The following is a 14,945-nucleotide window of genomic DNA, read 5'->3' on the forward strand; positions in this document are numbered from 1 at the left end:
AGCTGAATTTCCAAAGCCATTTAAGCTTTTAGACATTTGAGTAATATGAGAACAAAGACATACCTTCATCTTTCTTCGATATTTAACAAGGACAACTCTTCCTTGTTTCTGCCAACACTCCCAACAGAACAAAAACAAGGCTCTGCCATTTTGACCAAGTGCTAGCTGTACTCAACTTGACGCTTAGCAGCTGTTCATACATAAACACACTTGATCAGATAAATGGAAAGTGAAATTCCTGCCAACAAGATTGCTAAATACTCAGGCAAGAGTATGATGCCAGGCACAGCTGAGAAAGTAAATTATGCACATTATTACAAAACCAGGATATTGTCATAGGATAATTATTGACTGACTCATTTAAAACACGGCCTGGTACAGGAGGAAGTGCAATGGTGTACAGATCAGTATGGCTACTCTTCTACATGCTCCTGGGATGTGATCAGTGAGGTGAAACGTTCAGAACATTGCAGTTAGACATTTAATGAATAGAGCTGTGGTGATGCCCAATTCCACATGACAAATCATATAAATTACACAAAATGCATCTCTCAATGTTCTATAATGTTGCACCCTTTCTGAACAGACCCCTGAAGTCCAGAACAGTATGGCTATGGAGTTTAAATACTAGCAGTGGTCACATCCATTTGCTCATGTCAATCAAACCAGACCAGCAAGGTCGAACAGACTAAATGTGTGGCACTAAGCTGACTGCAATGGTCTTGAAGGGCACTAGCTGGTATTTACAGACTGGTGACAGACACAAAACATACCACAAATAAGAATGCAACGTCTACATAATAAATTAAGTTAGTACAGAAGAGATGAGAAGTCATTTGCCATACTGGATCTTAAATTCAGGTCAAATATGTAAATCACTGTGGCTACTTCCCCAGATAATAAGCAACGCACAAGTGTTTGGAATATTAGCAGTTGATAACAGGCGTGCACTCAGTGAGAGGAAGCTAGAAATGCATTGAATAAACCTGACAATTCCCTATTCTATCTACATAAGATCATCACATCTGTTCTACAAAATGCATTTCTATCTAAGTGTTCTGTAAAATTGCACCCTCCTTAACAGGCACCAGGTAAAAGTTAACCGTATAACATTTAACCAACTGCAGCATGTGTATGCGTGTTTGGTAGGGGTCAGGGGGACTACTTATTTAGTTTAGTCCACATAAATCAATAGGAGCAGATTATTAACATGCCAAAAACAGATCTGTTGATGCCCAACACAAAACCTCCAGAACTTACAAACAAGCAAAAAAAAGTTAATCCCCCCCTCCCCCCAAAAAAATCCTGACTCAACATGATTTATGACACTTGTGAATCACTGGTAATATTGTGAAATTATATATTTATAGAAATGTACATATAATCCCTTGAATGTTCACAATCATACCAGAACAAGACGGCTGATATCCCAGTGCCCACGCCACCCATCCCAAACCTCCAAGCCTCAATCCATTCATTTGCTCCATAAGAGGGCCACCGCTTTGCAAATGCCTACATCGTTGTAGTTGAAGTAGCAGAGACCGGCAAAGGTGACAGTCGACAACAGGAAGAGGCCTGCGTTGACCATCTTGATCTTCGGTTCTCCGTGAACGTAGTCCGTTAAGACTTGTCCAATCCCCCTGGAGAGAGAAGACAATACAAGAAATGTATGAAACTGCTTAAAACCACAATATTACGTAATAGCCAGTGATGTATGGCCAAAATAAAAATGAATAATAGATGGGTAAACTATAATCGTGGTGAGCAAAGTAACGCTCCATATACCTTCAATGTTGCACAAAAGGTGGGTAAATGCTTGTGCAAAATAGAAGTGGCTAAATAGCGTTAACCAATGTTCCCTCAAATTTTTTGGGGCACTGAGCAAATTTCAGGTCTGTTGATTGCAAACTTGAACGTGTTTACTGTGAACACAGAGGCTGTAGCTGCTTTAATTTACATTTAGCGGTGGCCAAGTAGGCTACTGTGACTATTTGATCATAATGTAGGCCTACCAGCGTGGCCTACCATCAAAAACAATGGATGAAACAACATTTTAACATTGAAATAGAACCGCTATCACTCAGCCTACAGTAGCAGACAATGTGTGATGTTCAATGTAGACCTACATTCCATGAGACTGTTGAAAAAAAAACATGCAGGGCTTGACATGAACCTTTTTTATCCACTTGTCTGTCAGACAAGGAAGTGACTGAAAATGTTGTTTGATGCAAGAAACCACTAAAAAGATAAAAAGCATTATTATTCCTATACCATTATTTTAGAGAATCAGACAAATTATGCTATCCTCTGCCTACTTAGCTTATTCAAGCCGGTTTTCAAATACAACACTGCCCCTTTAAGACAAAAAAGCTCCTTATCTGACTCGTTTTTCAAATATGTCTGGTGCTCTTGTAGAAAGCAATCAATCCCCTATTGCTGACTACAAATGATCTATAACTGGGATAACTCACTAACTAGCAAAGGATATGAACAAAATGTGCATATGTGGCTACATGCAGCTCTCGCTCTGATCTCAAAACAAGCACATCTACTCACGACCGCTCATGCTATAAACAAAGTCCAGTTCAAAGTAAATGGCACAGATCCATATATGGCAATGGGCTACTTGCATATAGGCCTACTGCAGCTCCAATTGTTTATGCCGCACAGGTCTGTGTAGAGTACGGGCTGAGTAGTGCGTGTCAATGCAATAGAATCTTACTCCGATATGTTCTGTATACAACAATCTCTTGCATAGTTGATTTTGTTTTGGTATGTTGCATTGAAAGTGGCTAATATTGCATTGATTCTATCACAGTTGCCACAGTAAAAGGAAACATTGATGGTGTTAACAGGGAAAACTCTAGAACAGTGGTCACCAACCTTTTCTGAGTCAAGATCACTTTGAGTCAAACTGCAAGACGAGATCTACCGCAGAGATTAAAAAAAAAAAAAAAAAGCTGACTTAAACTTAAGCCTATGCAACATTAACCAATTCAAAACAGTACTGTGGCAATGAGGTTTGTGCAGTAAGCCATCACCACTTATAGGCTTTTCTTGAATTGCTCTGCCAATGCATTGTTCTTCGGCCATTTAATGTGTTTTTATATACAAACATTCGAGGTAGGCAATATGATCACACAGGTAATAGATCAATTGTTGTATTACTTGAGGCACAGCTGAGTGAGAATACATTTGAAATGTTTTGCTTATTTTTATTTTCCTGGGCTGATGGTACCTGCATCTGATGGTCAGTCTCGGTGGAGGAAAAGAGCAGCAGACTGAAGGTCCGCCTCAACATCCCTTCGCTCTCCCTTTCCTCCACTGACAAGGCATGTCTTCCAGCTGAGTTGAGTGAAGTTTAATCTCGTGCTTCTCTCTGTGGGCTGATATTTATTCTGCATGCACTCTCGGGGCTACTGAGCGTAGCTTAGAGGGAACATTGGCGTTAACCCTCCACTACACCACTGGTTATAGCCATCCTAACTTCATAGTCATGATGGGACATAGTCCTGACGTCATAATCATTGGCTTCCCCAGGGTAATGTTTTGCAGAGGGAAGTGGACAAATGCATAATTGGAATGACTGAGGAGCCACCATGTCCTTGAGGAACACACCAATAGCTCAAGGAACCATCATGCGACCTTAGTTAGGCTATTCTTTGTTTAGACTACAGAGTGGGGTGTCTTGTTCTGTTTATGTAGCCCATGTGAAATGGCAAGCGAGTTAGCAGCGTTCAATCAATGACGCCGCTCTGAGACATAGAAGTAGTCGTTTCCCCTGCTCTGTAAGGACTGCGGCTTTTGTGGAGTGACAGGTAACGATGCTTTGTGGGTGACTGTTGTAAATGTATTCAGAGGGTCCCAGGTTTGAGCCCAGGGCGGGGCAAGGAGAGGGACGGAAGCAACACCATTACATTGAGAACAAACAGAGCTGGAAGCATTAAGGGATGAGAAATGGTGAAATCCTTGAATGATGCCTAAAGAGATAAGCCAATGTACAAAGCAGTGGCCTTGGAGGACAGAGCTTCGTAGGCGTACTCATAGTGTTCCTCAGTTAACTGGACAATGGTGCCATTTGATGACACCAGTTCAAATAGTGGCACTCAAACATTAGCAAGTAAGGCAAAGTTCAATAGTACTGAGCTCAGTTTAAAAAATTGCTTCATTATAGTCCAAGGCACTTAACAAAAGTAGCACAAATGGAAAAGCCACTGTGTATTACACATGACCAGCATTCTTATGTGTAATCCTGATGTTTAAAAAAAATGATCATATGAATGTGCATTTCAACTCCTCAGCGACAAGTTGGCAACAAGTTTGACAACTGGGAATTAGCTGGTTTTCATTAGAGGGGCATGCCTTGAGGATATCCAAGTATCCAAAGTGAAAAACTAAGGGGTATTAACACCACACATGACTAGGATTTGTACTTTAAACCTGCCACTTATTTAGTCAGTGGTCTAGCAATGGCATAGTGCTCCAGGGAGACATTTAGCCCACCTCTTCAAAAATCTAAAAGCTCTCGTAAATGAAATTAAAATAAATGCTAAGAACAAAACTGTTTTTGCATGAGCAGAAATGTGGTGGACATAGACTTGGTTGGTTATCCCAACCACTTGTCTACTCTATTCTATTCACCATTGTCCTTCATAAAAGCTTCCGACTGTAGTCACAACCCAAGTCATTTTCTCAAGCTGAAAAACTATGGTCTGAGCTCATTCGGAACACGTACAACAATTTTAGTCCGGAAAGGATAGTTTGTGGAAATATGAAAGTAAAAATGTTTAAGCAGAATAAGGAAGTGAGACCGCTGGCCAGTGCTCTTTAAACCAACAAACAATTTGAGGGGAAACTCGTCTTACCAGTGGCCATGCAGGGTGAGGGCGGCAGCCAGCGAGTAGTCAACAGCAGGTCCGGGGAAGTAGTAGGCAGCAGGCCCCAAGGCCAGCAGCAGTACGCTCACCACACGCTCTCCTGTCCAATGCAGAGAGGCAGCTTTGGACACAGAGCCGGCTGCAAAAGGGCAAATAACAAAACATCCCATCATACATCCACATGCAGAACTAACCTCTTGTGGAGAGAGGGGGTCATCATTTAAACACTCATCATTGAAAACAGTGTATTTACATGTATTTTATAACCCTTTAGCCAGATAGAGATTTATAGTTGGCCTGACATGTTTTTAGCACATAGAAGCAATTACGTTTCTCTATTAGCCTACGGATTTTTGTTGTTGCGTTTAACAATTATCCCAGTTAGTTTGTAACGGAGATTTATATCTTTGAGGTTTTAATATACAAACATGCTCCAGTGGAGGCTGCTGAGGGGAGGACGGCTCATAATAATGACCGCAACGGAGCAAATGGAATGGCATCAAACACATGGTTGTATGATGTATTTGATACCATTCCACTGATTCCGCTCCAGCCATTACCGCGAGCCTGTCCTCCCCAATTAAGATGCCACCAACCTCCTGTGGCCCGCTATCATAAGTTGTTGCTTAGGTTCTCAAGTTTCATGGTTCACTAGATATCACAGTTCAAACATCATGCCACATGTTGGCTAACCTTGTTCTGAGAAAATAATCCAAATTGATTATCCTTGATGTTTCTACAACTTCATTTGAGTCCACCTGTAGTAAATTCAATTGATTGGACCTGATTTGGAAAGGCACACATCTGTCTATATAAGGTCCCACAGTTTACTGTGCATGTCAGAACAAAAACCAAACCATGAGGTCGAAGGAATTGTCCGTAGAGCTCTGAGACAGGATTGTGTCGAGGCACAGATCTGGAGAAGGGTACCAAAACAATTCTGCTGCATTGCAGGTCTCCAAGAACACGGAGGCCTCCATCATTCTTAAATGGAAGAAGTTTGGAACCACCAAGACTCTTCCTAGAGCTGGCCTTTCGGCCAAACTGAGCAATCCGGGGAGAAGAAGAACATAAGAATGTGTTCTTGACTGACTTGCCTAGGGAGGTGACCAAGAACCCAATGGTCACTTTGACAGAGCTCCAGAGTTCCTCAGTCGAGATGGGAGAACCTTCCAGAAAGACACCCATCTCTGCAGAACTCCACCAATCAGGCCTTTATGGTAGAGTGGCCATGACAGCCAGCTCGGAGTTTGACAAAAAGCACCTTAAGGACCCTGACCATAAGCAACAACATTCTCTGAACGAGATTCTCTTTGGCCTGAATGCCAAGCGTCACGTCTGGAGGAAACCAGGCACCACTCATCACCTGGCCAATACCATCCCTACGGTGAAGCATGGTGGTGGCAGCATCATGCTGTGGGGATGTTTTTCAACTGCAGGGACTGGGAGACTAGTCAGGATCGAGGGAAAAATGAACAGAGAATAGTACACAGAGATCCTTGATGAAAACCTGCTACAGAGAGCTCAGGACCTCAGACTGGGGAACTCCCCAAATAAAGGTGTGCCAAGCTTTTAGCGTCATTCCCAAGAAGACTTGAAGCTGGAATCACAGTCAAAGGTGCCTCAACAAAGTGCTGAGTAAAGGGTCTGAATACTTATGGAAATGTTTTATCAATTTGCAAAAATATATTAGCCTGTTTTTGCTTTGCCATTATGGGGAGGGGGGGGGGGGACTATTTCATACATTTTAGAATAAGGCTATAACGTAACAAAATGTGGGAAAAGTAAAGGGGTCTGAAAACTTAACGAATGGACTGTATGTACCAAATACACAAACAACATGTCAGTGGGGACATCACTAACCGGCTTCCTGCCAATAAATGACTTAACCCCCTCTCTCAAATCCTTCTCGCATGAGACAGCATACAAGAGCTCAGCATACAAGAGCTCAGCATACAAGAGCTCAGCATACAAGAGCTCAGCATACAAGAGAGAGCAAAAACAATACTTGAATCGCCTTAGTTGTAGGGCTGTAGGCTCTTATAATACAATAATATAATAATACCACTATCACCTTACATAACAAGTATCCTAGCCTGAACATTGATTACTTTAAGAAGTCACAAAAATCACAAACATACAATTATTATTAATCTTTTGAGTGCTACAGGCAAAATTTAGGCTATCGGCAAAGCTCTTATATTGTGGAAACAAACCATAGAGAGATGAGGATCCATGAATCCTAGCAGTCAACGGGTAGGGACAGTCCTGGTCCTTTTGCTGTGCAACCAGGGTTCGAGAGAGGAGAGAGCTACGATAAAACAGAGCTGTGGGGAGAAGACGCGAAATCAGTGTCATGAACAATATTTAAACTAAATCACAATATTTACTGTTCAATTATAAGTATGGTTTTAAATTATGGCAAAGCAACATAAACCAATACAGCTTAGGCTATACTTTAATGTAGACAGTTGTTCACACGTCTCGGTTCCAAAATGTGAATATTATTACACATAGGCCTTTAAAAATCAGAGGAGGCGTCTTTCTTTCCTCAAACTGTAAGGAGTATCATGAATAAACCATTCCATTATTGTGGTTGTCAGCAATCACAGGTAGCCTATCTGCTTTATACGTTTTTTAGGGTAACTTGTTTGTGTGAATTGTGTGTCTTGGGAGTTGTTAAAAGTAGTATAAGTACAACTAGAGGTCAAATATGGTAATGTCAGATATTCGACGAACTGAAGTATAGGCAGCCAAACACCATATACTGTAGGAGTATGGATGAATTGGATTCATGCCACAGTGTGTGGGATTGATAGGGGAAGAATAGCCTAACATGTATATATAATATTTTGAAAAGTGATAGATTATGTTGAGATGGCCTTAATTCCTAACAAGCATGAGGCCTAAAACTGATACGAAGAGTTTAGAATCGATCATTTTAGCTGCTTCAGGCTATTTTACGGAATGCGGAAACAGATCCGATTCAATGCAGTGACGCCAATAATTGACTCCAGTGACAGCTCGCCCAGGAAGCCTAGCGGTTAAGATCGTTGGGCCAGTGACCAAAAGATCCCCGAGCCGACTAGGTGAATTTGAAAAGTCGTACCTTGCTCATCCATCAGCTTAAACATTACGTTAGCTGGCTAGCTACTAGCACATTACAATGTGTAACGTCACTTTTGGCAACAATCTGTAAGAACAACAATATGAAATACACACAAATGTGGAATTAGCATACAGTTACACACAAAGACACTTACGTTTGACACCTCTGTGACAGACAGAACTTATCCTGACGATGGCCGCCATGACAATTAACCAACCAAGGTCACACAACTTACCCGGATGTAGTTGCTGTTTTGTCCACTGCTGATCAGGAGTATATGAGCACAGGGTGATAGTCGACTGTGGATGCTTTTTCGTGTTATTCTCATGTGCCACATAAACTGCATTTTAATGCAAACAATGATGCAATGTTTGATTGATCTTGGTTTAATAGGCTATTTCCAATAATAAAGTATAAGAAACATACATCAATTTTGAGCAAACGTTAGGGGCAATGTTGATCTACAAAAATAGAAGACTGCACATTGCTATATGTTACCAAATGTATTATAACAATTTCGGTAAATGGGATGGGGCTAGAGAAATTTAACCACTCTCAAATTCATAGACAGAGATATGGTAGCAAGGACTGACCATTCATGATTTCAAAGGTATAGTTTTAACTATGTTTTGAGGCTATAGTGTCTGATTACATTTACTTCGTTTACAAACATTGGAGTAAAACAAGTTCATATTTTGGGTTCTGATGGGGTAAAACAGTTGAACTAAGCTAATGAGGTATTTTTTAAATTACATTCATAAAAAATCTATTGGTACACCGCAGTACATCATTAAATTATAAATAAAAAAATGGATATAGCAACTGCAGATTACCCTTTTAATCTGAATAGATAGCAGTGATTATATTAAAGGGATAGTTTAAACAAATTAAACAATGGCATATTGGTTTCCTTAGAATTTAAGCAGTCTATGGACAAGGTACGACGGCAATCAATGCTTTGGTTTTCTTTACCTGGCTACTGTTTCAATAAAAAATAAAAAAATAAAGCATTTGTGGCACAAATCCAAAGGAAGTCAATGGTACCTATTTTTGCATTTCCGTCCTTCATTTCCATCCTTCATAAATCATCTGTAAGTGACTTCATTGAGTTACACAATCCATTTTGAGATACTTTAGGTTGGTGCGTGAAAATTCAGTGGTGTAAATACTTAAGTAAAAATACTTTAAAGTAAAAAAAAATTTTTTGGTAACTGTATTTTACTTTATTATTTATATTTTTGACTACTTTTAGTTCACTACATTCATAAAGGAAATAATGTACTTTTTACACCCATACATTTTCCCTGACACCCAAAAGTATGTAGCAGGACAGGAAACTGGTCCAATTCATGCACTTATCAAGAGAACATCCCTGGTCATCCCTACCGCCTCTGATCTGGCGGACTCACTAAACACACATGCTTCGTTTGTAAAATGAGATCTGAGTGTTGTAGTGTATGTAAATACATTTTTAAAAAACAAGAAAATTGTGCGATTTGGTTTGCTTAACATAAGGAATTTGATACTTAAGTATATTTAGAACTAAATACTTTTAGACTTTTACTCAAGTAGTATTTTAATGGGTGACTTTCACTTTTACTTGAGTAATTTTCTATGAAGGTATCTTTACTTTTACTCAAGAATGACAATTGGGTACTTTTTTCCACCACTGTGAAAATGCTAATATATTCTAGGTTCCATTGACTTGCATTGAATTTGTGCCTCAAATGCCATATCTTGTCCAAATAAAGCTTACAGTGTAAGAAACCCAATATATAATTTAGGTGAACTATCCCCTGAACAGAATCTATCCATTAGATTGCATGTGTGTATCCTATTATTAAAACGTTCACATTGTTTTATTAATGGTGCAATATGCAGAAAATGCTCCGCCATTTCCTGTTTGAATAGTTCCCCTAATTTCATGTGACAAAACAAGCAAGTATAGTGTAGAGAATCATTGTACCATCTAAACAGCTGTGAAATATATTTTCCATATCCAAAAATATTGTATTTTCAGCTGGTTGAAGCTGGTGTATAAAACCAAAAGTAAAATAGCAAAAACAAAACTTTAGAAGGGGAAGCATAGGAATATCGCACACAGAACAGATATACCGCTTCTTAGACTTGCGTTCAATGAGAATTATATATCTATAACTCACAATTCTATGTGAATTTGGTCAAGTAGCCCAAAAAGTTAGATATTGTGGCTTTAGAAAAAATGGGTTGGCCTTACATAAAATATAGGCTGAACATTGAAAATATTGGAGAGTCATGACTCATGTGTTAGTCAATTATCTTCGTAATAGAGCAAACCCACAACAAACCACTGAGCAGCAAACGCACAAGCCTACAGAGAAGGTCATTATCAGCTCTACCGGTTGAATTAACCCGACTGTAACCAATCCTAGGTACTGTAATGGACGGCTTTGATTTAAATTCGTCAGAAAAGGCTGATGCTTCAGAGCTCCAAAGGATGATCGCAATTGAACAACAGAACGCGCAGTTTCAGGCCCAGATAGATAGCTTAGCTCCATACATCAGAAGTTATGCTACGAAGTTAGCTAGCCAACTAAAGCTAGGTACATTAACTATTCTGAACTGTATCTTGCATTTGATTTTTTATTATACAATCAAATGTGTTCTCAGAATGGACAAACCGAATTGCGAATTGATTACGGAATCTTCTATTTATGTTTTGAGATCTCCACATGGAAGTTGACTTAGCTGATTCATTGCTTCTTTTGAAGGTGCATAACTTCACAGATGTTTGTCTCGACAAGTGCATGGAGGGGAGCCCGAGTTCAAAAATGGATTCACGGACAGAGGCTTGCCTCGTGAGCTGTGTTGACCGCTTCATTGACACTACCTTGTCTATAACCAACCGGTTCACGCAGATGGTGCAGAAGGGTGCCCATTGATGGGAGCTGGACAATGAGAAATAGGCTATAATGTTTTTATTTTGTAAGAGAACTGTGCATTATGTTTTCTCTTATGCATCGAACCCATAACAGCATTGCCTAAAATGATGATATGCCACAGTACAATTATTGGACATGCTAGAGAATCAAAGTATTTGGTTGCAATACAGCTTTATTAAATTTAAAAAAAGAAAAAATAGGCCCAAGAACTACACCTACACAGTGCTACTCACAACATCTCTACAACATCTGTGTGACAACATCATTTGACATAGTTATTTTGTACAATACTGTAGGCTATTTAACAAAGTTGCCATTTTAAAACAGTACACACACAAAAATAACAGGTTCGAAAGGGGAAAAAGTATGAACATTGTGCCCTGAAGAGGACTTGTAAATAGGCCAGTAAACATTTTCAGTTCTGCTGAACATTTCGTCAACACTCCTCTCATCATGTTGTGCCATTCATATTGAGTAGAGCAGAACACATGAATACTACCGAATGCATCATCAGACAGTACTAAAAATGTTTTATCAAAATAAATCGTTTTTGGTTTGGCCATTGGATTTCGTAATTTAGTTTGTTAACATTCAACCTCTCAAGCTATTCAAAATAAAAATGTATCTGCCCAGGCCCCAGATGTCTATCTTTCCAGGTTACTGATGTTCCTGGCTGCCCTTAGTGCAGATTTCATGGCAGTCTCAATCCAAGCATGAGGTAGTGCCGTGTGCTCCCCAGCAAAGTGGACCCTGCTCTCATTCCTGAACAGGTTTGAGGCGTAGTCCGTCTGCTGGTAAGGTGTGTAAATGGCAAAAGCCCCCAGGCTGAAGGGATCCAGCCCCCACTTCTTCACCAACCCTCCAGTGCAGAGAGGTCGTATAGCCTCCCCATGGATCTTTACCAGGTCATCCAGCACCAAGGCCTTCAGTTCATACTCGCTGACCCCCTGGAACAGAGTGGAGTCATCGGAACAGGTGTAGGACGCAAGGAGAGCCCCCCCAGCCGTGCCTGGGAAGCTGTGGCTAGGGTAGTAGATGAAACGAGAGGGGAGATCCGTGATGCTTTTCCCCCCTTTGATACCATCCTTTTCCCAGAATCTCTCGCTGAAGCTGAGGACCACCTTGGTGGAGCTGGCGTAGTGCACGGACCGCAGGGCCTCCATCTTCTGGGGTGACAGCGGGGGTTGGAAGTCCATGAAGAGGGTGGCCTTTGCTGTAGCTGTCACCAGGGCATAGTCGACTGTGAGGTTGGTCAGAGAGGATGGATCACGCCAGTCCTGGTAGGATATGGTCACATTGCTGCTGGTTTGACTGATGAGTCGGACCTTGGAGTTGAGAAGGATAGTGCAGTTGAGGGCCTGGTAAAATGCCCTCGGTAAATGGTCAAACCCATCAGTGATCTCGTAATAGCTGAAAAGCAGAACATTCCACTTCTTTAATACACTACTTAACAAACACTAGATGTAGGACGGGGTGTCTAATTTGATTGTACATGCATAGTAGTGTTCTTACACAGTGTTGTCATTGATATCTGACTGAATATACAGCATCTCAGTAAGTGATGCGTAGAAGAGGCTGTTCTCATTCAGGATATCTCCAATCATGCGCAGGGCACCACGACTCAGGTTCCCCTCCTTCACTAGATACTCCTGTCAGAAAACAACACTCATTAAAATGGCTGAATAAAGATATTTAAATACATTTGTTCCTGTTTCTAGTAAGGAAAGTGGCAAAGTGCCTACCAATTTAGAGTCTGACAATAATCCTGCATCTTGTCTAATGGTTACCTATAAGCAACCAAGTGTTTTCTTACCTTGACTGAGTACGAGTCATATTTTCTCAACATGGCCTTGCAGCCAGCTGTCTTCATATCATCCCTTATCTACAACAAATAATTTGTATAAATCATTTGTTATAACTGTTATGTGACACATACCTGTATATAACAACATTTAACATTACACAGTGTTCCACCACAGGAGTCTAAACATGCTGACCAGACCGCGTGCGTCCACGTGTGCCATCTAATTTAAACATTGGGTTGTTATTTTACCTGAAATGCACAAGGTCCTCTACTCCCGACAATTAATCCACAGATAAAAGGGTAAACAGAGTTCGTTTCTAGTAATCTCTCCTCCTTCCAGGCTTCTTCTTTGGACGTTATATTGCGGTTGGCAACCAACTTTATGGTGCATTACCACCACCGACTGGAGTGTGGACCTCAGTTCATCTTTCAATCCCCCACGTGGGTATATGCTCCTAAAAACCAATGAGGAGATGGGAGAGGCGGAACTTGCAGGGCATCAAGCGCCAAAAATAGAACCAAGTTCTATTTTAGTGCCTGGCTACACAGATGTTCTTTGACGCGCGCAAGCTGTGTGGGTGCAATGATTGAATAATGTGTACATTTATTTTGCAACACGAATGGTGGGAGCCCCCCCTCTCTTTGCACACACCTTCCACAGGGCCAAGTCAAAGAGCTGACCAGCCGATTTTCCCCTTTCCTTGTCAGTCAAGGGATAGTTCAGCACGTCTGGGTTCTCTTTAACTCTGTATGTTTTCTGCAGCAACCCGTTCACATGGTAATATGTGTTGATGTCATCCTGGATAAATGGATTCAGTCCAAGGCCCATTTTTGATGAAAATGATAAAAGAATTCTGTTGAATTAAAAATGCCAGTTAACATTGTATTGATGGTTAAAGTACACTTGCTATCATTCTTATGCTACTCTAGAGGACATGCACCAGTATCTGATAATTATTCATTTGAGATAGGATGCTTGACCTCTTTTGAACAATAACATATGAAGACAGGGGATAAGAGGTAGCTACTTATTTCATGTGATAGGACAACAGGCCTTACTCACTTGTGAAAGCTAGGGATCCTCATAGCACCCAGCTCTGCATACCATCCCTCTCTTCTATTTCTGTAGGTCTCCACCCGTCCCCCAATTCGATCACTTGCCTCTATTAAAGTCACCTTGTCCAAAAAAACAAACGCTATCAGTTTCCCCCTTTTACACTGTAGGTCTATTATTAGTCATAACCAGATAATTACAATACTGACACTAAATTCCTTTCTCACTATGTCAATCATAAGTAAATTAGCATATGTCAATGATATTAATTGTGTTGACATTGATACAGTAAATGATACAAAAGATACCGTACCTTGTGCCCTGCGTCCTCCAGAAACTTTGCTGCAGTCAGTCCAGCAATACCACCACCGATGATGGCAATATGACGGGGTGTCTTTGTGAAGGGAAGACCTCTGTCCACAATTTCAAGGAGTTCGGCATAGTCTGAATCTTGCAGGCACTCAAAAAGAGGATCCTCAATGTATCCATTGACACTGAAAACTATGATCACAACTATAGCGACAGGAACTGGAAAAGAGCAAAAGTAAATGTTTAATAGGCCTTTAGGCTTACAATATAAAAAAAACATGTAGAAATGTATTTTTAAAAGGGCTACAGAGGGATATGTTATTAAAGTAGATGCAACATACATGAATGGCATACAGTCTGCTGGGCTATTCTTATTTCCACCCAAAATCCCAAAACAAGATTGAGAATGACTTTTAGAATGTTCCTGAACACCCCCTTCACTACTTTCCAATGATTTGTAGGAATTCAACAACACATTTTTACAAAACCAGAAGGTATTGTTTTGCAATTATACATAGATGATCACATGTTTATTTGCATTTGCATTGCCCCATAAGGTGACGCAATACTTGTTATTTTGATTGTAGAGTCAATGTATGTCTGGACTCCCTGAAACAATGCATTTTTACAAATTATTCAAATAAACAAAAATATAGGCTATGATCTTTGAACACAAGTCAATTTGTCATTATAACTAAGCTAAAGGAAGATGGTGTTTAATAAAAAGGAAAATACTTACAATATTTGCACAACGCCACATAGGGCGTCATCTTGACTCCTAAGCCCAGAGTCCTTGCTTTCCCTTTTCTAGTGATGCTCACGCCCACCGGAGAAATAGAAACCTACAACAAAACATGGAGGCACGTACTGT

At 40.4% G+C, this 14,945-nt stretch overlaps 2 protein-coding genes and 1 long non-coding RNA gene across 3 annotated transcripts; 1 reads left to right on the top strand and 2 right to left on the bottom strand.

The window, feature by feature from the left end:
* Positions 1-3: 3 nt before the first annotated feature.
* Positions 4-8,223, bottom strand: LOC139385569 (succinate dehydrogenase [ubiquinone] cytochrome b small subunit B, mitochondrial-like). The gene is made up of 4 exons (XM_071130743.1): positions 8,141-8,223; positions 7,094-7,204; positions 4,866-5,016; positions 4-1,640 (listed from the first exon to the last, which is right to left on the bottom strand). The coding sequence occupies exons 1-4, from the start codon at positions 8,187-8,189 to the stop codon at positions 1,475-1,477; spliced, it is 477 nt and encodes a 158-aa protein (XP_070986844.1). The 5' UTR covers positions 8,190-8,223; the 3' UTR covers positions 4-1,474.
* A 2,063-nt stretch (positions 8,224-10,286) lies between these two features.
* Positions 10,287-11,469, top strand: LOC139385571 (uncharacterized). The gene is made up of 2 exons (XR_011628964.1): positions 10,287-10,397; positions 10,737-11,469. It is a non-coding gene; the product is annotated as an uncharacterized lncRNA (long non-coding RNA).
* On the bottom strand, positions 10,929-14,914 carry LOC139385562 (L-amino-acid oxidase-like). The gene is made up of 7 exons (XM_071130732.1): positions 14,814-14,914; positions 14,079-14,293; positions 13,775-13,887; positions 13,364-13,565; positions 12,721-12,789; positions 12,420-12,556; positions 10,929-12,317 (listed from the first exon to the last, which is right to left on the bottom strand). Exons 1-7 carry the CDS (start codon positions 14,842-14,844, stop codon positions 11,552-11,554), a joined length of 1,533 nt encoding a protein of 510 aa, XP_070986833.1. The 5' UTR covers positions 14,845-14,914; the 3' UTR covers positions 10,929-11,551.
* Positions 14,915-14,945: the final 31 nt, after the last annotated feature.

The sequence above is a fragment of the Oncorhynchus clarkii genome, chromosome 27, assembly GCF_045791955.1.
Source record: "Oncorhynchus clarkii lewisi isolate Uvic-CL-2024 chromosome 27, UVic_Ocla_1.0, whole genome shotgun sequence".
NCBI classification, from domain to species: domain Eukaryota; kingdom Metazoa; phylum Chordata; class Actinopteri; order Salmoniformes; family Salmonidae; genus Oncorhynchus; species Oncorhynchus clarkii.

Bases quoted from the DNA above. Each gene is read 5' to 3' on its own strand.
- LOC139385569 (XM_071130743.1), bottom strand. From the start codon at position 8,189: ATGGCGGCCATCGTCAGGATAAGTTCTGTCTGTCACAGAGGTGTCAAA. The intron at 7,205-8,140 runs GTAAGTGTCTTT...TTCTCCCCACAG, and splicing joins CTGTCACAGAGGTGTCAAAC to CTCTGTTTTATCGTAGCTCT. The intron at 1,641-4,865 runs GTAAGACGAGTT...TTCTCTCTCCAG, and splicing joins CTCACCCTGCATGGCCACTG to GGGGATTGGACAAGTCTTAA.
- LOC139385562 (XM_071130732.1), bottom strand. From the start codon at position 14,844: ATGACGCCCTATGTGGCGTTGTGCAAATATT. The intron at 14,294-14,813 runs GTAAGTATTTTC...GCTCTTTTCCAG, and splicing joins TGTGGCGTTGTGCAAATATT to TTCCTGTCGCTATAGTTGTG. The intron at 13,888-14,078 runs GTACGGTATCTT...TTTTTGGACAAG, and splicing joins TGGAGGACGCAGGGCACAAG to GTGACTTTAATAGAGGCAAG.